The sequence below is a fragment of the Condylura cristata genome, unplaced genomic scaffold, assembly GCF_000260355.1.
Source record: "Condylura cristata isolate star-nosed mole 26May11 unplaced genomic scaffold, ConCri1.0 scaffold00008, whole genome shotgun sequence".
Lineage (NCBI taxonomy): Eukaryota > Metazoa > Chordata > Mammalia > Eulipotyphla > Talpidae > Condylura > Condylura cristata.
The window spans coordinates 27,088,375-27,114,652 of NW_004567109.1; the positions used below are offsets into that span (position 1 = coordinate 27,088,375).

A 26,278-nucleotide genomic window follows, 5' to 3' on the forward strand; every position below is an offset into this window, starting at 1 on the left:
ATCTTTACTTAAAGATAGCATCAGGGAATGCAAGTCATACACACAAGGAGATAACCACACCTATGTGAGATACATGAAAATGGCTCATATCAAAAAGACCAGACACAACAAAATGTTGGTGAGGATGTAGAGAAGTAAACCTGTGTAAGGTTTCCTTTTTATACTGTAAGTGGGGATTTTGACTCTTGGAGGGAAAACATTATAGAGGTTTCTTCAAAAAGTAAATGGATATACCATAAGCCCTAGCATTTCCACTTCTAGGTATTTACCTGAAGAATACATAACACTAATTTGAGGGGATATATGTATGTGTGTATATATATATATATATATACATATATATATGATAATGGAAATATATATACTCCTATGATCATTGCAGCACTATTTACAATTGACAAATTGGCAAACTATGGAACAAGCTTATTGGCCCAAAACTGATAAGTGAATTAAGAATCTATGGTATACATACACATGGCAATACTTCTCATATATAAAAATAGAAAAACTCTTGCCATTTGTGGCAAAAGGGATGGAACTGGAGGGTATTAATCTTGTGAAATAAGGCAGAAAGGGAAAGACAAATCACAAATTGTGGCATTTATATAATATATAGAAAAAAAAGGTCAGAAAAAGCCAAACCAACAACAAACTTTAGAATTGAGGCTAACAGAGTGGGAGGGGGAAAGGAAGCGCAGGGAACAAAGTAGGGAGGAAGCCCAACAGACTGTGGTGGAGAAACTTGGGTGCACTGTGGTGTTCTGGTATGGAGGTGGGGATCCTATATTTCTAAATCAAAACAACACTGTACACAAAAAGTTATCTCAATCAAAAAATAATAAAATTATAAAATGGAAGCTCCCTGTAGGAATAAATCTTTTCTATCACATTTATGTTATATCCCAAAAATGAGCATAGCATGTCACAGATGAAGATACTCAGTAAAACCTATAAAGTAAATAACTATGTAAACAGGTGGCTTAAAGAAAGAGGATTTTGCTGTTTTGTATCCTGGATTTGGGGATGGTAAAGTAAAATGTAGGTGAAATTAGACATTAAACAACTTGATTTGCTCTTGTGTCTTGTGCCTTACTTATTTGATATAGTACTACAAATTCAGTTCTGAAACTAACCTGTCTGAGACCATTAGAGAGAAACAGTGATCAGATAATGACTGCTACTGACTCTGCCAACACACAGTAAGAAATAGCTTATTTCTAAGGCATGTTACTATAAATGTAAGGATTCATTAATATTTCAAACTCTTGTAAAGAGCCCTGAAAAGGACAGAAATCAGTCCATGAAAAAACAAAACAACATATAATGAAATGATTAAGGTTTAACAGCTATCAAAAGGCTTAATGACTAGAAAAAGACCCCAGAACTGAATAGTTAGAAAATAGAGAGTGATTATTGTTGCAAAAAAACAGAGTACTATGCTATATTGAAAGCACTCATAACACATAAGCAACATATTTATCAGTTGGTAATTTTGTGCTATACATCTACATACGTACTTATTAACAGAGAACATGTTCTCTAGACTGAGTTAGGAGACTCAGCAACAAAACTATAATTGACTTAATGTGGCATTGCCAAAAATAGACCCATCAAAATAGTCTATCTTTTACCTGGAAGTAAAGATGGGCCAAAAACTACATGACATATACTTCAGCAACATCTTTGAAGATGCGGCACCCAATGCAACTATAGTGAAGGCAAGGATAAATACCTGGGATTAGCTCAAGTTATAAAGCTTTTGTACAGTAAAAGAGGTATTACAAAAAAACAGACATCCCACTGAATGGGAAAATTTTTTCTTACACAAAACTAGCAATAAAGGATTGATCACAAAGATATACAAAGAACTAATGAAACGCAACAAAAATAAACAACCCTATCAAAAAATGGGCACAAGAGCTAAAGAGACACTTCTCCAAAGAGGAAATGCAGATGGCCAACAAGCATATGAAAAAATGTTCAACATCACTTGTAATAAGGGAGATGCAAATTAAAACCACAATGAGATACCACTTCACCCCAGTGAGAATGACACATCTTAAAACAACTAGTAACAAAAATGTTGGCGAGGATGTGGAGAAAAAGGAACTCTCTTGCACTGTTGGTGGGAATGCAAACTAGTACCACCACTATGGAAAATTGTTTGGAGGTTCCTCAAACTGATAAACATGGAGCTTCCATATGACCCAGCAATACTACTGCTAGGTATCTACCCAAAAGACACAAAAACACTGATACAAAAAGATACCTACACCCCCATGTTTATTGCTGCTTTATTTATAATTGGAAAGACATGGAAACAGCCCAAATGCCCAGAATAGATGACTATATTAAAAAGATGTAGTACATATACACAAAGGAATATTTCTCAGAAACTTTTTTGCAGCAACATGGATGGAGCTGAAAAAGATCATGTTTAGTGAAATGAGCCAGAAAGAAAAGGAAAAATACCGAGTGGTTTCACTCATAGCAGGAGTATAATGACCAGGTGAGAAAATAATAATAATAATGAACAGCTATAAAACAGAAACATTTTATGGGGGTGGAGTGGGGATCAGGATCAAAAGCAGTGGGGGGAGGGAAATGCACTGGACTATGGTGATGGCACATGGGTGATCTGGTGAGGGGAAGCCCACAGGGGAAACAACTGAGATGAAAAAAATGCACAAAATGATGTAAAAGTAAACTATTATATTATTTTTAAAAAGTCCATTTTTAGTAAAGAGCTGTATTTTATAAACCTAAGGCACTCAACTGAAATTTGTAGAAAATTTCTAAGTATCATTTGTAGATAAAAGCATAATTAAATATTTATGAATTGCTAGTTTTCTATAAATATAGCCATTTGAAGATGATCTCACTAGTCATTAAAATTTGAACAGAGATCAAAGCTAGAAAAATATTAACAATTCTTTGAATGTGTATAGTGTTTTACATAAAACTATAAATAATAGATGACATTTATTGAGCACTTGTAAAGTGTCAGGCTTTCTACATGTAAATCCTCACAACCAATTCAGTTCAGTTCAATAAGCATTCACTAAACACGTACTGGGTGATAAATTAATAATAATTTATTTCTGTCTTTTGTTTTTCTGCATTTAAAAACATTTTGGTGTGTTCAAAGTTTGCCGAATGAATAAATGAGTACATGAATGAATAAATTAACTGTGAATGACAGTGTAGAGTAGTAAGTAATCACACATGTTCATCTTCTTACTATCTGTGATCTTGAGAAAGTACTTAACTTCTAGCTCTACAAACACACACAAACATATATATTTATAATATATACTTTATATATATCGTATATTTATTATATATACTTATATATGGATATGTGTGTGTGTATGTTGAAGAATAACCTGCTACTAGAACAAGTCTATTTCACTGTTCTGTGCGTTTTATTACAATTCTATACAGCTTTCATTACTATAGCTTTGCAGTATAGTTTGAAGCCAGGAAAATGATACTTTCATTTTTGTTCTTTTTTTCCTCAGAATTGCTTTGGCTATTTAAAGTCTTTTGTAGTGCCATATAATTTATATATGTTTTGCTCAATTTCTATGAAGAATGACAGTGGGTTTTGATAGGGGTTGCATTAACTTGTATGTTGTTTTATGTAAATTAGCCACCATTTCTTCATGCACAATGTAAGTATATTTAAATTACCCATTGCAAAAGTGCTGTGAAAACAATAGCAACAAATATAAAAATCTGACACAGAATGGACTCTCAATAAATGAAAAGAATTATCATCATCATCATCACTATTATTAAGCAATCCTATCCAATTCTCATCATCTTCATTATGACAATGGGACAAACAGAACTTTAATATCCACAAACAGTTGCAAAATCTATGCAAAAACAACATACACAACAAGAAAAGAAAGGGAAATGTACTGAACTCTAGTTTCCAAGGTCCTCCTAGGTTACCACACATCATCTACGTTCTAAAAAGAAAAAGTCAAATTTAACTATGCTTTCAAGGATACCATGATAAGAGGTAAGTAGGACAGAAAGTTTACCAAACAACAGACTGCACTTTCCTCCTAATGCTGGTCATTCCAACCATGTTCTCAATCCCAACATTTGCAACAGTATCAGAGGCCCAGAGAATAACCATCCACAAATTAATTCATGTTCTTCTTAATGCCAGTGAGGCTAAGCCCTAGACATTCAGTTGATGAACTGGAGCCCTGGATCAAATTATCTAACGAAAGAGAGTTTCATCTGTTAATCACTTACCATTTTGGTCTGCTGGTAGATTTCACCATAGGGGCCATCCCATCTCTATAAAGACTCTTAGTTTTGCTGAAGTTAACAATGTTGAAGATGACTCTCTATAAAAGAAAGAATTTTATCAGAAACTTCACTGTGCAAGTTGCCACTTCTTTATAATTAAAACTGGAATTAATAAATAGGGTTAAAAGAAGCCATGTGGATTAGCTACAACAGTCTAATGAGGAAAATAGTACTACAGAAATTCACTGTGTTTGTGCCAGCTTAACAAAGTCATTAAGAGCACAAACCCATAAGTTTGAACTTTAACTCTGCTATACCACTCTCAAGCTGAGTGACTTTACCAAGCTATTAAATCTTCCTGTGTTTCAGTTTTCTCATTTGAAAATAGGAACAATAACAGTACCTAGAAATATTGATAAGAATACTTAATAAATCTAGAGTGTTTGGACCCAACAGCTAAATGTAGATGGCTTTTGTTGTTACTAACTATGCCCTCTCTTTAGGCTGACCTAGAATTTATATAAACATGAGTAATGTTATTTCAGTAAATTTTACAATTGTTGTAGTGCATCTCAAGTTTAACAAAACTAAAGAAAATAACAGCACAAAACTGAAGTGAAAAAATTCTGCAACTGCTTGGTACCCCTTGGATTAGAACTGAAGGGTACATGCCTCTACTATAAGTCAGTAGTACTGGGCCCAACTCTAATCTCAGCATCAATTTATAGGGGCATAGCTGCTTGGGTAAAGTCCCTTTCCCTGTTCAGTCTCACCCTTAAAATGAGAGAGTAGGGAGTTGTACATGACTAAAGTCTTTTCATATATAGAGAGAGTACTACAGTAGTATAGCTAACAGAGATCAGGGTTCTGTTGAAGAAACAGCTTTCTCATAAGTGAAGAAGAAAGATTGAGAAAGAGAAGAGAACAGGGTTAAAAAACACGAAATGACTACGGAAACAGTGCCGAGTGAAAGAATTTAATCACTTTTAGAATTTGAAATATTCTCGTACAACTAAGGTCATTAATATTTTCATTTTACATATGTGGAAAATGAACATCAGATAGCTCAACTAACTTTTCAAAGGCATGCGACGAATAGATGGAGAGTAGATGTTTGAATATATGGAATAAAAATTAAAGATGTCTATGGTCTCCATTTTGGCCTAAGGCTCCAAAATTCTATAAGTCTAACCAAGTCTGTTTTCTAAAACAAAGACAAAAATGAATATGATGGTAATTTTTCTAGATTTTATAATTTTGCTTTCTTAAAATGGGAAATCAAACTACATCTAGCCTCATAATGGGAAAAAGCACAATACACTTTTTTCTATGAAATAAACACTCATTAACATATTTTTTCTCACCAGAATTGCAGCTATTCACCCCATCTCCAGTCACTTCAGTTTCAAAAATCCCTTCTATCATTATATTAAGTCATCAAGAATGTCCAAGTCTGTTCCATTATTAATAACCTGGACCTTCCTGTTGTCAGTTCAATTACTTCTTGTAGGTTCCTTGCTACTATTTGATTTAAGAAAATCAATATCAAGGGGACAAATGGCTTTTGATCCTCACAGGGCTTAATCCCCTCTTTTTCTTCTGAGATTCTAGGTGTCAGTACATTTTCAATGAATTTGGAAGCCAAACTGCACTTTCAGTATCCAGATTAATCCTAAATACTGGGGGAAATCTCATACAGAAATAATATGTATATGTGAGATTCAAATAAAGAAATGCAAAATTAAAACAGTTATTGATCATTAATAGTCTATGAAGTGTCAGAAAAATATGCTATGTTTAGAATCACCTGGACACCTTTAAAAATCACTGATGTTTGGGCTTCACCATAATCAGACTTTGATATCTAATATATTATTTCATTTGTTTTGAGGATAATGAGCTTTTGCAGACAGCTCTTATTACCTCTTATTCATATATAATGCAAGTGATAATAAAATTAAATAAGATAAAATCACATGAGTAATAAATAGTAGAGGCTTAATTTGAACCAAGTCTGTTGAAACAAGACAGTAAGATGATAGACTTTCTAGACAAACACACAGCTGGAGCTAAAATCTGCCCCCATCAGTTCTATAAACTCAAGCTAAACAATCACACTGTTATGGTATTGTTTACATACAAAACTGGGATAATAATGGCATATGCTAGTGAAGATATAAAAATCTGGGAAATCTTGCATGTAAATCGACTGACACATTATACCTAGCTCAGAATAGGAATTCAACATTTATTGATGCTTTCCTTCTATCTCAACAAAACCAGATCATTTAATTCATCATAGTCTCTTTTTTCTTCCTCCTTTATTATTTTTTTTATTATTATTTCTTCTTTAGATTTAAAATTTCACTACAGGATTTTGTTTTAGCAACATGGTACTCTAGGTAAGAGCTTTCAAAACAGTGATCTTCAGCATATTAGTAGGTTGAAGTAGGTTAAAGATACCAAGATAGTATGTATGATAATCTGGACCAATGGGCTCAGAGCTCTATAAAGGAGGCACAACATCCATTCCAGATGCTGGCCAAGGAGTGGTCCAGTTTGGCTGAAGGGTATGTGAGAATTTACATGTGCTCTCAAGTAGTGGCCTCCATTCATCACACATATCCAAAACCTGTCCAATCCTAGGTCCAACAGACTATTCTAAATGACAGGAATTGTTCTAAATTAAGTATGGACATTATGAAAACTAGAAGGCATCATTAATTTAACATATTTTATTATCTTGAAACAATTTATTAAAAGTTCAATTAGATTTTAAAATCATTTTTATTTTCATGAGAAATTTTAACATTTTGTAAAATTTATGAGTAAAAAGGAAGGGAAAGTTCTTAGATGCTTTAAATATAATTTTATAGGGTTAAATATATGAAATGTTTTGAATTTTAAAATCATTTTATTGTGTGAGCAGTTTCTTAATGATGGCTGACTACTAAGACATTGAAAAGTTTGGGTCAGGAATTGCATATATCCTATATAGATATCTCATACAGAAATGGTATGTCCCTGGATACGAACTCAAAAGTTTCTATTAAAAATTTGAAGACTTAAGTGTCAGCCCAGCCCCTGGTCCCACACCTGAAAAAGATATTTTGTATTTGATACTGTCTGTACAGTCTATACCTTGTTAATTATAACTTATTTTAAACCATATTTCATACGTTCATCCTGTACGTGTTCTCCAGTATTTCAATATTCAGCATAGATATCAACTCCAACTTGTGCTTAAATATTTTCTCTATTTGCTCCATCATGAAAATATTTGGAGAATACTGCCTTGGATAATCTTTTGTGAACACTTAAGTACTACAGGACACTTAAGAACATTCTTACATGAAGAATTCCTAATAAAGAGAAATACATATAGGGGTACCCAGGCAGATTATCTGTTATCTAAGAATTTAAAGATCTATGCAAAAATAGTAAATGAGTCCTTTAATATGCATGAGGCAGGAGATGCTTTGATATAGCTAGGACCCTCAAAATGATGTATTGCTAGTGAAACTGTGGTCTAGAAAGAAATTATTCACTTGTGAAGTACACCTATCTAATCCTAAGTTTCGAGTGGGGAAAAAACTAAATGTGGCAGAAATATTTGAGGTTTGAATTTATTCTACTAGTTCTCTCTTAAGAACTCAAATTAAGTATTTAAAATGATAACAAGAAAAGGAACCTATATATTATATTTATTGAGATCAAAAGAAAGCACAATCTAAAGGATAATAAGATGTTGACATCTGTTTCATCTTAGTGGTGTATATTTGATTGCTTCTTTTTTAATTTTAATTTTATTTGAAGATTTTCCCTAATTTAAAAGTTTACTTTTACTTCATTAGGAATTTCAGTATACTATATGAGGAAGTGACATATTTTTCAAATTGTTAAAAGGTTTTTCTAACTTCATATTGGATAAGTTCTTCCTTTCTTTTCTAATTTCAAATGCCACCATTTCCATAAAAATTATTTGTATATGCCCTGGGTTTATTTCTGGACTTCCATTTCTGTTTTACTAATCTGTTTATTCTAATGACAGCCAGTCATTGTCTTGATAATTATAGCTTTCTGATAAGAGTTAGCTTTCATTAGAGCAAATTTCTAGTCAATGTTTTCCTTTTACCATTTCATATGACTTCAAACCAGTGACTTATTTTTGTTGTTGTTGTTGCATTTTTTTGTTACTTTCATGATTATTTTGTTTATGCTCCCTCACAATTAATAAAAAGTTATATTTTATAATTCCTTGAAATCTTTTTAATACTTTTCTTTCTTTAGTAATTTACAAGACATTCATCCTAGTTCTACTTTGCTAGTAGATATATTTAAATTTAAAAATGAATTTGACTCAAGTTAGCCATAAATGGCTTGTATAAATGTTTTTAGTAACTCCTTTTGAGACAACCACTTCACTTATTACTGGCCTATTCTGATATTCAGAGAGGTACATAACATAACAAAGTTGCTTTGAGTATGTCTAATTACATGTTCCAGGTGTATGTTGCTACCCCATATCAGGTTAGTGTGATTTGGGCATAATACAGAAATTTAGGTGAATTTGCCTTGGCTTCATGGCATATCAAAAGTTATGTAGGTAACAGGAGCTGAGTGGAACATAAATTATAGGTTTCTGTTTGTTCAGTCAATCAGATAATTTCCTTCAGAGCCAAATTCCATGTCTTATTTGCCTACTCTAAGCTCAATATGATTCCCAGCAATGTGAACTGAAAAACTAGTGCTTCAAACCTGCTTCTCTGTGGAACTTAACCACACTTTATCATCTTTCTGAGTCTTGCCTAATTTATCTGTAAAAAGTAAAATTAGATATATGGTAGAGTTTTGTTAGATAAATATAATTGTCAAGAAAACTTCCCTGGGCAATAATACGAGATTATATATGCTTATGTATGTGCACATTTCTGTATGTATAAGCCTCCTGTCCATGAAGAGATAGTCAAGAAATACTTTATAGAATACATGTTAGAAGATACTTCTCCCTCACTGAAAGCTTAAGGAGAAGGAAACCAGAGGTAGAAGGGAATGGAGAAAAATGTTTTTTTTATTAAAGGAAGTTTAGCATATCAAACAGGGTATTAGCAAGACAACGTAAGAAAAAAGTCAGATGCTTCAGAGACTTTTCCTTCTCCTTATAACATAGAATAAATATTCCCTGACAGGCAAAAATGGCACAATTTTCCTCAGTCTGACAGTACTTTTTATAGAAAGTTTTGTTTTAACCTTCATTCATTCAAGAAATATTAGAATAATTTCATTTAATGAACATTTATAGTACTTGTAATATTCTCTGTGCTGGGATTATCCAAATGAAGGAAAATGGGTCATTTGCCTTTAAGAAACTACCTAGCATATGAAATAAACAAGTCTCTCTCCCCTCTCTCTCTCTCTCACACAGACACACACAAACACACGTGCACATGCACAATGTTGAGACAGACTTATGGAAGAAAAGATGAATCTTTAATGATAATTAAGGATAGGGCAGGAAGGAGTGAAAGCAAAGAAAATGCAGTCAAGGGAACAACAAGGACAAATATTCAGTGGTTTGTGGAATTACAAACATATGCTTGTGACTGGAGGTACAATACACCAAGAAAGTGAATATCTACATTTCCCCTACTCCATTCTCCCCAGCCCAGAAGTGCTACAGAGTTAATAGGGAAAATGAAGCAATAGGCATGTACATACATGGGGCTTATAAAATTGGATACTCAACAGGCAGAACCCTAATGTTTTCCATTGTCTCTTAAATTCTCAAAAAAAAAAAAAAAAACCTCAGGCAACATAAAAAAAATTCCCCTTTTTGGTTCATTCAGTACGTCCCTCCCCACAGGACTACCCATTTATATGTCCATACTCTATTATAGCATTGTATTATAACATAGAGAATGCTTTTAATACCTGGGTTACCTCTTCTAATGTTAGCACAACTTTTCCTTGATGAAACATGTAATGCTTGTCTATTTTCTAGTAAGTGCACACAGATCATATCTGATACATTGATTGCAAAATTTTTCATAATTCTTTCCACACTCTATATACATTCTCTTTGTACTATATCTTGTTGCTTATCCCATCAAAAGCTGAACCACTTGAATTTGTGCTGAACTTGTGATTGGCTTTAGCCAACAGATATTGGTAAGAGTGTTACTTTGTCAGTAGAGTCAAGACTTCAGGGAGCCCTGTGTACTCCCAATTTGATAAAGTCCAGGGTAGGCTGATTGAAGATGAAACACTACACTGAAAAGACCCCATTTGTTCCAAGTGAAATCATCCTAGATAACCTGCAGTTAGCTGACTTGCTGACTTGCAAACATATAAGAGATTTAGCCAAAATCAGCAGCTCCAGAGATGACAACCAATACAGAAGAACCTGCTTACCCAGGCATCAAAGAGCACCAATACATTTTTTTTTAATCACTGAATAAGGAGGTTTTTTGTAATTTAACAACAGCATGATGATCACAATAATGCTTCTGTGATAAAAATTATGCCAAAAAAAAAGAAAGAAAGAAAGAAAGAAAAGAAAAAGAAAAGGAGCAAAAGAAATATTATTTAAATGGGGGGGGGGAAATCATTTATATTTGGAATTTAAAAAGCCAGAGTCATAGGGGCCAGAGACAAGAATGGTTGGATAACAATCTCCAGTGTAGTTATTACAAAAGGGCAGCATTTGCTTAGAAAGGGTTTGTACTATTCTACTATACAGCTTTGTGATACTACTTTCCAGAGAAGAAACCAAGCCACTAACTGTTATCAAATCTTGCTTGAAGGTATTCATCAATGGAAGGAAAAGTTATAGTAAGTCAAGCCAATGTTCTTATCCAGTTCCCCAGAAGTAAATGGCAACTGCTTGTAAGTTACAAAGAGAGATCTAGATTCAGCCTCCAGCCAGTATCAGGGCTATCACCAGGCCCATTATTCTGATATATGGCTGGGGTCAGGACTAGGGCCAATATAAGAGTTCTATCTATAATAGCTGATCCAGACCACCTAAGGAAGGCATTAGTCACTCTGCATAATTAGAGGAAAATCAAATAAATGAGAAAAAATATTTTCTCATTTGCAACAAACATTCTTTGAAAAGTTGATGCAACATTAACCTAATCATATTTGTGCCATTACCCTGCTATTTCTTAGCTGATGTACTTTTCATCATTCATGAAGGTTCAGGTTGAGATATTACAAACTTCAAATTATTAGACCCCACATCCACGGAGCTTTAACATTATAGCAGTTTTGGAAACCTGAAAATTTGAAGAGATTAATTTTAAATGGAAGAAGCAGGAGTACCTTGTGGATTGCAAACAGTAGATAAAGTGTTTCCTTATTAAAGTCTGCTCTTTCCAATGAATTTCAGAGAACACTAAGATCTCCTCTTTGTTTAAAGATAATCACGTTTTTTCCTCAGAGTGATTCACTAGGGCTTTACCTTGGGCATGAATTTTTCATGACTGATTGATTGAAAGACAATGCCAACAGAGAATAATACAAGCATCGGGACCTGTCTTACAAGGTAGAGTTAAATTACTCCAAGGGTTAGAATGACAAACCCAAGTGCTGTTTTCAACTCAGCAAGTAAATTGACAATTATAAATGTGTTGAAAAAATGAGAAAAATCAATTAGGAAAAGGTTGACTTGTAGTAAAACGTAGTGTTTGCTTTATTGAACACCTTTCAGTGGATTTGGGAAATAAACAGAGAAAGCACTGTGGTAAAATGCCTATCTTTGGGTGGAGGAGTCAGGAGTTGGAATGGGAAGAAAGTTGGACTTGGAGAGAGGAGACTTGTCTTCCCTTCCTGGTTTAATGTCACTGACTTGTTATTTGACCTAAAGAAAATTAATTCCTGTCTCTGATCCTCTCCTCCCCGTTTCTAAAACTGAAATAATAGACTAATGTACAAAATTCTAAATGAAGTAATTTTAACAAATAACATAGTCAAGTCAGGCTGAATGAAAAGTTAAGACTAAATTCTATCCATAACTGATTAATCCTTTTATTCTTTCAAGAAAACACTATTGAACTCTGCCAATGTGTTCAAAACTATTTTTTGTGATACACAGAATACAATACACATAATTTTCCTTCATGTAGTTCACATTTTAGTGGGGAAAACAAATAATAAAAAAGTAAATAAATGTATAGTGTAATCATGGATGGTAATAAGAATTATGAAGAAAAAGAATAAAGGTGAGGTGATAGACTGGAAGATAGTCTATGAACTTAATTATTTTAAATAAAATTTGTATTTATAATTAGAATGCCTACTAAATTTTATATAATGGCATTGAATGTTATTTCTAATCCTTAGAAGATTTTTAGGTAGAAGTTATTTTCATTTTACAGAATCGGAAAGCGAGATGAAGACTGAAAGATTAAGTAATTTTCTGCCTGGTTACTGCTCAAATTTGCGATGAGCTGACCTAACAAAAACATGGTTCACATGTTGGGAATGATGATAACACATATGCAAGAAAGATTTACTGCGTACATATATCAAGTCTAGAGAGCTTCTCAATTCATCTGAAAATGGCTTGAGAGATCAAGAAAGAGAATTGTGAAGAATTTTATGATGAACAGGGGCTAGAGCTCAGGATGAGTATTCTTCCATGTACAACCATTGTTTTTCTGCATTGAATTTACTGCCATGGCTAAAGGAGATAGTCCCCGTCCTCTCACCAGTTTACAAAAATGTGGGGAAAGGAGAGGTAGACATGAAATATGCTCAAAATCAAATGTGAAAAATGGATTTGGATTTTTTGATACACTTTCTAAAGATGGTACAGTATTTTTAGCAGATACAGGATAAGTGAAACCAAAACTTGTTTTGTCTAGCTCCAAAGTACAGTTTTCTTTATTTTTTTCCATTTCACATAATGGTAACTTAAATGCAAAGAATTCATTATTTCCTGTCAGTGGGAAGAATGTCTCAAGAAACGAATATTGTGAGTATGTAAAAGATACTGGAGAGATAGTAGGATTGTGTGTGTGTATATCTGTGTGTTCTGACTTTAGTATATAAAACACCTTTAAATGCTCTTAAAACAATGAAGAAACTAACAAAATGTTAAGAAATTATAAGGTCAGAATTTAAGTGAATCCTAGTTCTAACAGAGAACAGTGGTTTAATCTGAGCTTGACACAATAGAAAAAAGTGTTTATGGATGTCAAAGCATTCAGTAATTAAAGAAAGCATAGAAAAATGAAACTACAAATTTGTAAGCAACTTCCCTTTAAGTCACTTGCAAAATTCTAAGCTAGTCATCTATGAACGAGATGAAAATAAACCAAAAAAGCAGCATCAAAGAGTTTAAAATGTTAGGTGGAAATTTTAAAAGTCCCACAGTGCTACACAAAGAGGTTGGAGATCACAGTTCACCAAGTTGTAAAACCTTGGTAAATGTTCTATACTGTTTGAGATAGCACAAGGAGTATGGGCAAGTCAAATATATACCTTAATTTTCATACCTAAAATTTAGCCTTCCTGAATAAAACTGGCCTTCCCAAAAGTTATCTTCCCACTAGAGAAAATTAAATCCTCTCAGAGAAAAACAGTTTAAAAAATAACATATTTTTCACAAACACTATACTATATCACCCAAATTTACCATACATGTCAAGAAATAGAATTGAAATGAATAAGAATTGAAGGAAAGGACCTGACCCATGATTATCCACATAATTCAGCTAACTACAGGGAGTTATAAAATAATTATAATTAAATATTTTTGAGACAATAGGGAAAAGGCAAAAGAAAACTAGGATACAAATAAGTCATACAGTTAAAAAGATACAAGTTATTAAAAATTTAATAATTAAAATTTTCATAGTTGAATTTATTGCTAACTCTTTAGAGTCAGCATAAGAAAGGAATAATGAAACAGAAGATTTGTTAATAGAAATAATCTACATCTAAGCATTGAAACAAAGCAGGAGAGAAAATACAAAAAGAGTATAACACTTAATTGGGAGTTTTGGGAAAAAATATCACAGACATTGACTCATAATGATGTATACCCCAAAAAAGTTATACTGTAGTATTACTTCAACAAAAACAGGGAAAATGTAAATATTGTTTACTGGTGTCCCAGAGGAGTTGAGAAAAATGGAATAGAAGCAATACTTGAAGAAAATACTAACATTAATTTTTCGAAACTCACATAAGACCATCAAACAACAAATTTAAGAAACTCTATGCAGGGAGTTTTCAGACCAAACTGGTCAAAGTGAGGTATGTTTAACTTCTAAGATGATCAATTTCATCAACATATAGATCAAGTAGACAGAAAATCAACAATAACCTTACACAAGGATTCTGACCTGAAAGGCTACTCGACATTTATAGGGCATTGCACCTCAAAAAAAAAAAAAAAAAAAAAAAAAAAACTGAATACACATTCTTCTCAAGTGCAAATAGAATATTCTCGAAAATAGACCGCACTTTGCTTCATGAAATAAATACCAATAAATCCACGAATATTTAAATTACAATATGTCAAGAATTTTCTCTAATCATAATGGTATCAAATTTGAAGTCAATCACAAAATATAAGCAGGACAAACCTCTAATTTATAGAAAATGAACAACATACTACTGAATAACTACTGGGTTAATAAATAAATGAAAAGAAAAATTAAAAATACCTGGAGATAAAAAAGACATGAAGATACAACCTACCAGAACCTATGGCCACACAGATGAAATAATCAAATTACTCAGAAAATAAACTGTACTGAAACACATAATTAGAAAACTTGAATAACCTTTGCTGAGACTATGACATGTAATGGACAACTCCCAAATACCAATAAGCTGCAAAAATATTGCTTATAAACCTACAAATTGCCTAGAGCTCTGTTAAAGTTGACTAATATCAGAAGGGTTGACTGCAAGACTTCTCAGTTGAGATTAGTCTACAATACATATTCTCAACCTGGGATGACCAGCTATTTGAATAAGTTCTTCTAATGCTAAAGTACATAAAAGACCAAATAAAACCACTCAAGTACACTCAAGTGTTTTTAAAATGTGGCTAAAGCAAGTCACACATCTATGTCCAGTATCAGTGGGCCAGAGAAACATGTTCTACTTACACTAGAAGGAGAAATGCAAAAGGGCATAGTTTATAATGTTATTGAGGGATAGAAAAGATATAAGGAAAAGTAATGAAATCCACCAAGGTGTACATTTACTAAAGTTGTTAATACCTCTTATACTTCTAAAAATCTGATTCTACTGCCAATCTGCCAATCTTTACTAGTTGATTAGAACTTTCACTGTCTCCTTAACAACAGTAGATCAACACTAAAAACAGCACTAAAAGCTTTAGGTAATATAGAATACATCTAAAAATAGGTCATAACAGCTTAAGTGAGAAATATGTTTCAAAGACCATGAATTATTTTGAATGGTTGGCAGTTTTCTTAAAATCTTCAGAGTGAGAGGCAGTGCTTTAGTTAGGACAATAGCATATTTTCATACCAGAGGCCAACAACAACAACAAAAAATGAAGCTAAAATATTACAAAGCCAAGTTGTTAGACAAATATATGATATTTCAACTCTGAAAGAAAGTTAGATCTAAATGTCAAATTATGTAGCTGAATGTTTTACTCTATGATTTCAAAGGAATAGAAATGCTAGCAGCAGAGTTCTTGAAATCTACAGACGTATAATTTACGACATAGTAGAAAAAGCATAAAATTGAAAGTATGAAAATCTGTTTGCTAGTTCTGGCCATGTAAATTATCAGTTGTATGATTTTGGAAAAATAATTTAAAGTCACTGAGTTTTTTTCCCACTGTATATAAAACTGGTGTTAATAATATACATCTCTCAGTATTTTAAGATTACATATAGAATATATTTAATATAGCAATTATTATAATTACTCATTTACCCAGATGATTTTTGAATTATTTATCTTAAGTTGGATTTATTAGCAGTTAATATCTTTTTTAAAGTGCACATTTAATTAAGGATAAAAGGTATAAGTAATTTTTTAAGTTTTATTTATTTTATTTAGACATACAGAACTGGGGTACAGGCCAGAGATGTAGGGCAGTAGGGGATTCACCAGAGACACAATGGGGGAACAGAACAGGCAGATCGACAAAGTACACTGCTGAGGGGAGCAGTGGGCAAGACAGGAGAGGTCTGCTGAGCCATGTGGATCACCTCTGGGTCAAGGAACGAACTCGCATTGCAGGAGCAATGGTTTGGCTTACTTCACAGTGCAGTGCTCTAACTCACTGAACCACCAGGGAGGGCCAAAGCTGTAAAGATTCTTAAGACGATAAATAAGCATGGCAAATATGATATATAGGGATAGAATTATCTTAGTATTGGGCATGGGAAAAAGAGACTCATAGTTTAACATGTACTGATTCATATATTGATGAATACAATTAGGCTCAGCAGAGACTTAAAGAACAATTTTTATATGACCCAGAGCAGAGTTTAAAAAAATTACTTATTCATGCACTCATATATCTTTTTGCAAATAAAATTTTCTTGGAAAACACCAGTAAACATTCAATCACGTGTTGCCTATGGTTGCTTTCAGGCTACAAGCACAGAGTTGGTATAGCTGCCACACAGAACATCTATAGTGGCATAAATATTAAAGACCTGCAAAATCTAAAATGTTTAAAATTTGGCCTTTAAGGAAAAGCTCTGCAAATCCATGGTACATACAATGAAAAATAAATCTGCAAGAATTTATATTTCCAACTGTTAGATGATTCCTTTTTACAGTATAATCAGACTAGTATTAACACTTAATGTTGGTGAGAGAAACAATGAACAAGGTTATCAATAGCTAGCCTCTGGTGGTAGAACAAAGAGATAAGAAAGAAGAAAAGGAGGTAGAACAGAGAAAGGAAAAGGAGGGAAAGGGAAAAGTGGGATGGGAAAAGAGAAAAGGATGGGAAGGGAGGGGAGAGAAGAGAGGATTACTATTACTGATCTAAAACAGAAAGTGACTCTTTTGTGTATATTTTGTGATTAATCTTTGAAGTTTAAAAATTAATTTATATATCTGTAGATTTTTTTACGGTTTCATGATTTTTTTTTCATTTTATAAATTGTGGTATCATTCATTTACAATACTGTATATGACTTAAGGGGACAGGTTCATACCTATTCAAATCTATATTACTGTGTCATAGCCACCAGCAAAGTACACAGGGCTCTCTACCATAGACCACTGCCACATGCCTTTGTTCCTACCCACACCCTCCCCTTCAAGTAACCTTGAGTTTGTGCTCATAATTCCAGGGTTCATTCTGATTTCATTTGCCTGCTCATTTGCTTTTTTTCTCTATACTACCCAAATAAGGGAAATCACCTAGTATTTGTTTTTCTCCCTCTGACTTATTTCACTTAGCATAATCCTCTCAAGTTCCATTGTTCTTGCAAATAGCAAGATTTCATCTCTTTCCACATTGAGTAGTATTCTATTTTCTGAGTGTACATATTATATCTTCTTTATCCACTCCATACACAAAAATTAACTAGAAATGGAATAAAGACTTGGATATAAGACTGGAAATCAAGATACGTATAAAAGAAAACACAGGCAAAGACTAAAATATGGCTTAAATGATAGCTTTGGAGACCCATCTCCAAAGACAGAGGAAACAAAAGCAAAAACAAACACATGGAACTATATCAAACTAAAAAGGCTTTAGTTTTTTAATCTCATTCAAAGGTCACATGAAATTAGGTGCATTTGTTATGGTGGCATACATCTGAGGAAGTGTGAACCTATTCCCCTAAATCATACAGTTATGTAAACAATGTTTACCTAGTTAAAAATAAATAAACAACTGAGATGAAAAAAAAATGTACAAAATGATGTAAAAATAAACTGTTATAAAATAAAAATAAATAAATAAAATAAAAGCTCAATCTGTCTCCTTGAGTCATGCACACTTAATTTTTTTCTGTTTGGTTCAGTATATGAATCTCATACTTTTATTAATTCCACATCAAGAATTCTTGATTTAGATTTCAAAATATTCAAAATCCAGACAAACATAGATTAAAATATTTTATTTTTTGATTCCTTTTTATCCTCCTTTTGCACATTATAGATAGGATTAAGCAACAGAGTTAAAGCTATAGAAATTGGATGCTATTAAATAAAACCACCAAAAATATTTTAAATAATCAATATATTTGCATACTTTGAAAAGTAAACAAATATTAACTATCCCAAATAATCAGTTAAAATAACCAACTATTTTTGTAAAAAAAATAAATAAATAAAGTACAACTCTAGAGTCACATTCATCATTGTGTTGGCAAAGAATGTGTGTCTCTTTTTCTTTCATTTTGTATTTTAAACAGTATTAACTTTTCATTGAGATAACATTGGTTAATAATACCATATATAATTTTGAATATAAGTTCACAACTTTATATGTCTGTTTACATCTCAGACCTTTAACCCAAAAGTCAGGGTTCTACAGAGAAACAGAGCCAACAGAGAGAGAGAGAGAAAGCGAAAGAGAGAGAGAGAGAGAATCTACATGGATCCCTCTGGGCCAATGAGACTACAGGCCAGCTGCATTCTGTGCATATATTTATGGAACACATCACAGGAGATAAACTGAGATCATCTCTTTCTAAAACATAACAATTTTCCTTAAAGTAAATATTTTCTCTAAATTTTTCCTTAGAGAAACTTGAGGGACTAATACAAGATCAGACCAATTTCAATTTCAGCCAAATCTTCCAAACTGATTTCCTCTGCCAGTTGTGGCATACCTGCCTGAAATATCCAATTTTCCACTGTATTGTGTTTTCCCACATTTAAAAAGGTTCTGTGTCTCATGTCACTAAGTCTTCTCCAATATCATGTCCTCCAGCCTCTTCAGACTAAGCTCTCTATTTCTGCCAGCCCTGGCTCACCAACAGTCCCAAACATAGCTCTAGAATGTTTCTCCTCCTCTGTCAGTCTGGCTCACTCCTACTCGTGTTCTGAGACTCAGCTGAGGTGTCATTTCCTCCAAAAAGCTTTATTTAACTTTCAAGCTCACATAGGTACCTCCTCTATATGTTCTCTACAACCTGTGTGCCCTTTCATATCATCACTGTTGCTGTGAAATGAACATTGTTAAATGTCTACTTACTTGTGTGAATCCCTCTCCCACAATGGAAAATTCTCAAGGACAACAAGCATTCAATAGACTCCTAAAATATGTCTGTGTGATGAAGTAAATAAGTGAATGTGTATTATAAGCAAATCCAAGAACAAGTAAAATTATTAAATGTATGGTCCTCATTCATTCCAGCCTCACCATTCATGTCTCCTGGACTGCTCTATCTACCCAAATCCTATCCTTCACTTCATTCCAGCTTAAGTTCCACCTTCTACATACTAGAGTATAAGAACTGAGAGAACTGAAGGTGTAAAACTTAAAAAAAAAAAAAAAATGTATCCCTCTTCTCAAAGGCCTTTCATTAAGTTAGGGAAGAAAAATAGATAGTTTACAATGCAATGTAACCAGAACCTAACAATTTGGTCTCTAGGGTCACAGGAGAAAGACCAACCCAAGACAGGTAGACCAGAGATGTTTTCCTAATAAAGGTTTTACTTGACTTAAGGCTTTAAGAATAAATACACTTTGAAAGGGATGATATAAAATATTTTGAACAGAAAAACTATAAATAGAGAAACAGACGTGTGAAATAGTATATTGTAGAAGAATCTAGAATCAAAGTAGGCATTAAGGTTAAATGACCTGACTAGGATCAGAGTCTTTTGAGTGGAAGACATGAAATTAGAGTTGATGTTTCCTAATTCCAGTACAGTGCTATTGCTGTTACACAAAACCCAAAAAATATTGGTATAATCCATGTAACTATGTTCTGTAAACTCCCAGTGAAAAACACCAAAGTGTAGCACTTTGTCTCTTTATCTAATGGACTTTACTACCCAGGACTCCTGTTTCAGTAGTGGTGGTAGATCCCAAGGAAGTTTCAGAAGTTAGTTTAAAGGTCAAAAGTTGTCATATAATAAGACATTTATAGCTTGCTGGAATTCTGTGAAATATCCAAGCCTCCATAGCAACGTAGAATCTTAGTAGTGACTCAATGAAGCAATGTAAACAAAACCCAAATGTCACCCAATGATGAATGTCTCTAGCAACATAACTTTGTCCAAACAATGATACCTCCAAGTTGCTGAAAAGAGCTAGAGTTAATGTTCTGGAAATAAATGGTTTGTCAACCAAGACCATCAAAAATGTTTCAATTATCTCAATTTCACTGAAATAACTGAATAAAATTGCCATCTACAGCAAGACACTGTAGTAAATGTCCATTATTAGGCATTTTCTCTCATAGCATTCCTTAAGAAAAAAATCTGTAAATGTCAATGTTGCCATTTTAAGAATGTTGCCATTTTTAATGTTGCCATTTTTAAGAGTAACACGGGTGACTCCATGATGGGAAACCCACGGAGATTACAACTGAGATGAAAAAAAAAAAAGTACAAAATGATGTAAAAATAAACTATTATTTTAAAAAAAAAAAAAAGAAAGAAAAGAGTAAAAATCAGGTTGCATCCCTAAGGACATAAAGTTTATAGAAACAGAACCAGGATTCAAACCTAGGTCTAACACCAGCCATGTTTTTGGTAACTTGAATTGCATAGTTAAGCAGGTCCTTTCCCCTCTTCCCCCTGTGAAATTTATTGGCAATGGCTGTGGGATCTTGAAAGTCTCACACAAAGAATCAAGGTCCCCTATTTATTTAAATGCAACTTTGTGTGTGTGACCTCATTCTCATTGGTACAGTATGTCTATATGATTTCTAAGGTCTCTAATAGTCTGACAGCATGAACCTGTGAGATTTTAAAATATTCTTATATAACAACTTCCCCTAGGAAAAGGTCATGGCCTTATGAGTTGCCTGTAGTGGGCAGATAGGAGGATAAAACCCTCAGAGAAATTGAGTTGAATTTTCTGGGCTTATCAAAGTGGAAAAATAGGCACCTTGCTGCCAGAAAAATGAAGGAATAAGTCTTTTGGAGATGATCTTAGTTAAGGCAGAAGCTCTTGTACATCAACACTGTCAGCATCAAGCTCAGTCAATGTCACCTATACTGTGAAGGCTCAAGAAAAAAAAATGTCATGCTTTTGCTGAAGATGATAGGACCTCTTAACCAAGTATGACAATCAGCTTAACATTAGATCTGAACTTAGGGTGAAAAGAGCCAATATCTTGCCTTAAATATTGAGACTGTTCAGCATTTGTAATGTTTCTTCCCCTACCTACATACAAGGTCAAAGGCATTCTGCAAAAAACCCAAGTCAGCTCATCCCTTTAACTCACTTTCTCCAGATTCTGACTTCTATCCTTTGACTTTTCTCATTTTTGACTGATCCATATTTTCTATTCCATTGTTTCATATTTGGACAAGAATCTGGCTTCATTCATGTGGTTTATAACATTTATTGAATTCATACTTATATATCAGACTCAAGAGCCCAGAAGTCAGTGATAGCTATGTGGAGATTGGGGAGGAACAGACTTTATTGGGGAAAAAAAGACTAGGTGCAGGAAGCAGGGTGTGAAGAAGAATCAGAGAGAAAGAATTTAAAACAAATAGAAAAGTCATGGCAACAGACAAAGAAAAAGTACTTAAGAAATTAAGAGCAGTTCAGTATGGCCAGACTATAGAATATGCTGGCAAAGTAGGAAGGGATGAAGCTGGAGAGGTTAAGCACAGGATGACAGACTGGAACAGAGAAACTTGATTCTGCCATCTTAGCAGCTATGCTACTATCTTAGTTTCTTCATCTGTAACATGGAGATAACAACTATTTCATGTAGCACATGGCTTCCAGCATTTAATAGGTGCTTAAACACTCACTGAATCTGAATCCTAATAAAGGGTGGGAACTGAAAAAGCAGGAGATAGTGGGATTGCATACATCCCCGATAAGATGTGCAGGGACAAGAAAAGTGGCTTTTTGAAGATATCAAGGTTTCTTACATTTGCGTCCAATGAGAAGACAAGGCCAAGTTGAACTAAGTACCCAAATCCTGTGACTGTTAGGGTTTCATAAAATTCAGGACACAGAATCATCCCAACAACTTCCTCACTCCTCATGCTGTGAGTTCTGCACAGAGCCCTAAGAAAGTTGTCAGCCACAAGATACTTTCCCCTCCAATGCAAACACACATGGCACAGACATATGATTCCCATCTGGATCCACCCCCAACTTCCGGCCAGGAGGCTGCTGTGTAGGCAGGACCGTCTGCTTTTGAATTTGCCAGCCTAACCTGGTAGCCTGAGCCAGCCCTCTTCAAGCAGCAACACACAGACCTGGCAAATTCAGATTTCTGTAAATTCCTTTGAGGGGCTATCCATCTCTACCTCTTGCTTGTACTGTCAGAAGAGGTTGACCTAGGCCAGAGACAAGTTTGCTTAGACCAAACAAAAGGGTATTTATTTCTGGAAGAGAACAGGAAACCTTTCTTTCAATCTAAGGAGCAGATGCTGGCCCAGGAGGAGAATGGGCTGAAAGTCCCATTACTCTGAGGCCATTAGGGCCAGCATTTGTTATTCAAAGCAACAGAGTTCTCCCCTCCCACCTCAGGCTTCCTGGTGGCATTAGTGCCTTGCCACTGCAAAGTTATTACTATCATCATTTCTGCTGGATTCTATGCCCTAGTCAAATTGGCAGCATTCCTTCTATTTGCAAACAGATTGCAAAATAAGAACCCCAGGAAGGATGCAGGCTGGCCAGACTCCAAGGACCTTCTGCAGTGATCATGCTAAATCGGGACTGTATCCTATTCCCTGAACAGCAGCAGGTTTTGGCATTACCTCCCAATGGCCCTGGATACTGGGGTGTACCTGACTTATCCTTCTCTCTCTTCCTTTCTAGGACAGGCAGCCTTGGTAAAGGAAGAGGACAGAATTTCCTGGGAATTTTTAAGCAAGAATGTATTATTAGGGTCCTAAATTGTTCATGGTTTCCTGACACGGAAGTTTTATCTTCCTGAAGACTGGCCTAGAACATAGCACCAATAGAAACTTTCTGACTCATTTTCCTCCAAGGTTCAAAACTTTCCATCTTTTTTGCCTTTGTCAGAAAGTCATGGGCATCTGAAATTTAGCTAATTGTGAGTATGTTCTTCAATTCCTGCCCATGACCCTTCAGCCAGGCCCCTGTTTGACTACTTATCAAACAGCATCCTAGGATTAAATAATAATAATGACTATTGCCATTTACTAAATGCTTAGCATGACAAGTGCTTTATACATATTTTCAAGTTTAACCCTTAAAAAATAAAACATATGAAATAGGCCCTATGATTATATGATTATCACATCTGAGGAAACAGACACTCAGATTTTAAGTACCTTCACTAAAATCATAAAACTAGTGTGCAAGATGTCTGAATTGAAACATAATTATTGCCTGAAACAAAATTTCAGAATGGGGTCATACTGTCCCTCTTTTATAAACTGGAAACAAGTTCAGTAACATAATTATTTAAGCTTGTGGCAGATTGGAACTCAAAATAAGAGCTAATCCCAAAGCTTTTACTTCTAACCATTACTGCTCATCTGCAAAATAGGGATTAAATTAGCTACCACCCTCCCTCAGGAAAGAAAAAGAAATATCTGTTAACTCAATGACTCAAGTAAGATAGTACCAATGCAAATACATTGTAAACAGTAAGGCAATATTTGAAGTTAGTTACATTTGTTATTACTTATTTCATATGGCAATAAAAACATTTTATTCACTTACTGTAACAGACAATTTGCTTTTATCTTCCTTTCCAAATGGTATAATTTTTATTAGTTTTTTTTTGTCTTATCACACTAAGTAGGTCTTTCAATATGCACAATGCTGACTAGGTGTGGTGACAGAGATAGCCTTCTCTTGCTCCTTTTTTAGGGGGAAGTCATCTGGTTTCTAACCCTTAAGTAAGATGTTAGCTGTTGGGTTTTTTTGTAGATGCTTGTTATAAATTGAGGAAATCCCTAGATCCCTAGTTATAAATTGAGGAAATTTGCTTGTTATAAATTGAGGAAATCCCTAAATCCCTAGGAAATCCCTGGTTCTAGTTTGTTGAAAGGTGTTGATGTTTTGTTTTCATTTTTTTAAATCATGAATATATGTTGGATTTTCTCAGAAGTCTGTTTCACCCTACAGATTGGGAAAAAACACTTACACTCCATTCAATTGAAAAGGAACTTATATCATAGATCTACAAAACATTTATACAACTCAACAAAAACAAAATAAACAACCTGGCCAAAAAATGGGCAGAAGAGCTAACAACAACAACAACAAAAAGCTTCTCCAAAAAGGAAATGCAAATGCCCAACAGGATATGAAAAACAAAATTGACAACAAATGCTGGTGAGGATGTGGGGGAAAAAAAGGGCTTACACTGCTAGTGAGAATGCAAACTGGTCCAACCACTATGGAAAGCTGTGGGGAGGACCCTCAAATGACTGAAAATGGATTTACCATACCACCAAGCAGTTCCACTCCTAGGAATCTACCCAAAGGACACAAAAACATTAACTTGAAAGGAAACCTGCTCTTCTGTCTTTATTGCAATACTACTTACAATAGTTTATATATGGAAACAACCTAAATGCCTCAATGATGACTGGATCAAGAAGATAATGTGGTATATATACACAATGGAATACTACTCAGTAATCAAAATGATAAATTCATGTCATTTACAGCAACATGGAAGTGATTATGCTCAGTGAAAAAAGTCAGAAGGAAAAATAATACTCTATGGGGAATATAGATAAGCCAAACAAAAGGTCAAGATAAAGTCAAAACTAGCAAGCTGACCATAGAACTGGAGCATACAACAAAGGAGGGGACAAGAGGAGGAGTAAAACAGGGGAGGAATGAACATAAGAGAATATGGTGGTCGTTCATATGTGGTATGGTGGTGGGAAAACTATGGGGACTACAATAATGTAAGAAAATATTTAATTTAATAAAAAAAATTGTTAAAGTCTGGATGCTTTACTTATTTAATACTCCAGAAGTATTTTCAGGCCCCAAGCTGTGGTGAGAGACTCCTACTAATGCTTATATTGCATGTACTTGCCTCCCTAATAGCTATAATCACTATGGCTTATCTGAGCGTAATTTCTTTCTCTGACTAGATTGTGAACATCTTGAGGACAATGGCATGTCTTGTTGATTTGTAGTATATAAATATGTGCTCAGATAATGTTTACTAATTTAATAAGAAATGAAAGGTCCTTAGAGGTCATATCAATATCCACTATGAAGAAGATGTTTGCTAATCTATATCCCTCAATACACAGCATAATTTTTTTGCTAATCTATATCCAATACATAGCATCATTTTAGGAGCTTTTGAATTATTCCTGGCTGCTGATTTCTATTCAAGAGAAGGCAGTTATTTCCTCATTTCAATCTGAATCTTCCTCTTTTTTTCCTCCCCCCTTTTCCCTTTCTTTGTGAAGCAAGTCAACTGAGGAGTAATAATTATGAGAAAATCTACACTATAATTATTGTAGCACTTAACTTTGTATTGACATCTGTAAAAGAAAGAAATCTAGGAACTGAAGAACAATGATGTTTTTTCTTGCCTTTCCATCACAAGCACTTTTTTACTTTAAAAAATATCATCACTTTTGACACATGTCTTAACAGTTTTGAAATATCTAGATTTTATATTTTGGGAGAAACTCTTGAAACATAAGTGGTATAAGACTCCCAGAGTTGGAGGGAAATTTAGTAACTGTTAGTTTGATTCCTTCATTTTACATTAGCAAAAACTGAGGTTCCCAAGGGGGGATGTGACTTACATAAATAACATCATATAAGTGGCAGATAGAATGTAGGATTCTTCAGAATGAACTATTTGATAAAAATAAAGTGCTTCAAAGTGTGATAAGCAAAGTACAAAGCTTATACTTTATGGTTTGTTTGTTTTTGCCT

General features: G+C 34.0%; 1 protein-coding gene across 1 annotated transcript in view; it reads right to left on the reverse strand.

Moving 5' to 3' along the window:
• AGBL4 (ATP/GTP binding protein-like 4) overlaps window positions 1-26,278 on the reverse strand; it is an 893,441-nt gene that overhangs the window by 543,884 nt on the left and 323,279 nt on the right. Inside the window, 1 exon segment of the mRNA XM_004679485.2 lies at window positions 4,273-4,367. Coding sequence (XP_004679542.2) covers window positions 4,273-4,367 — 95 coding nt within the window.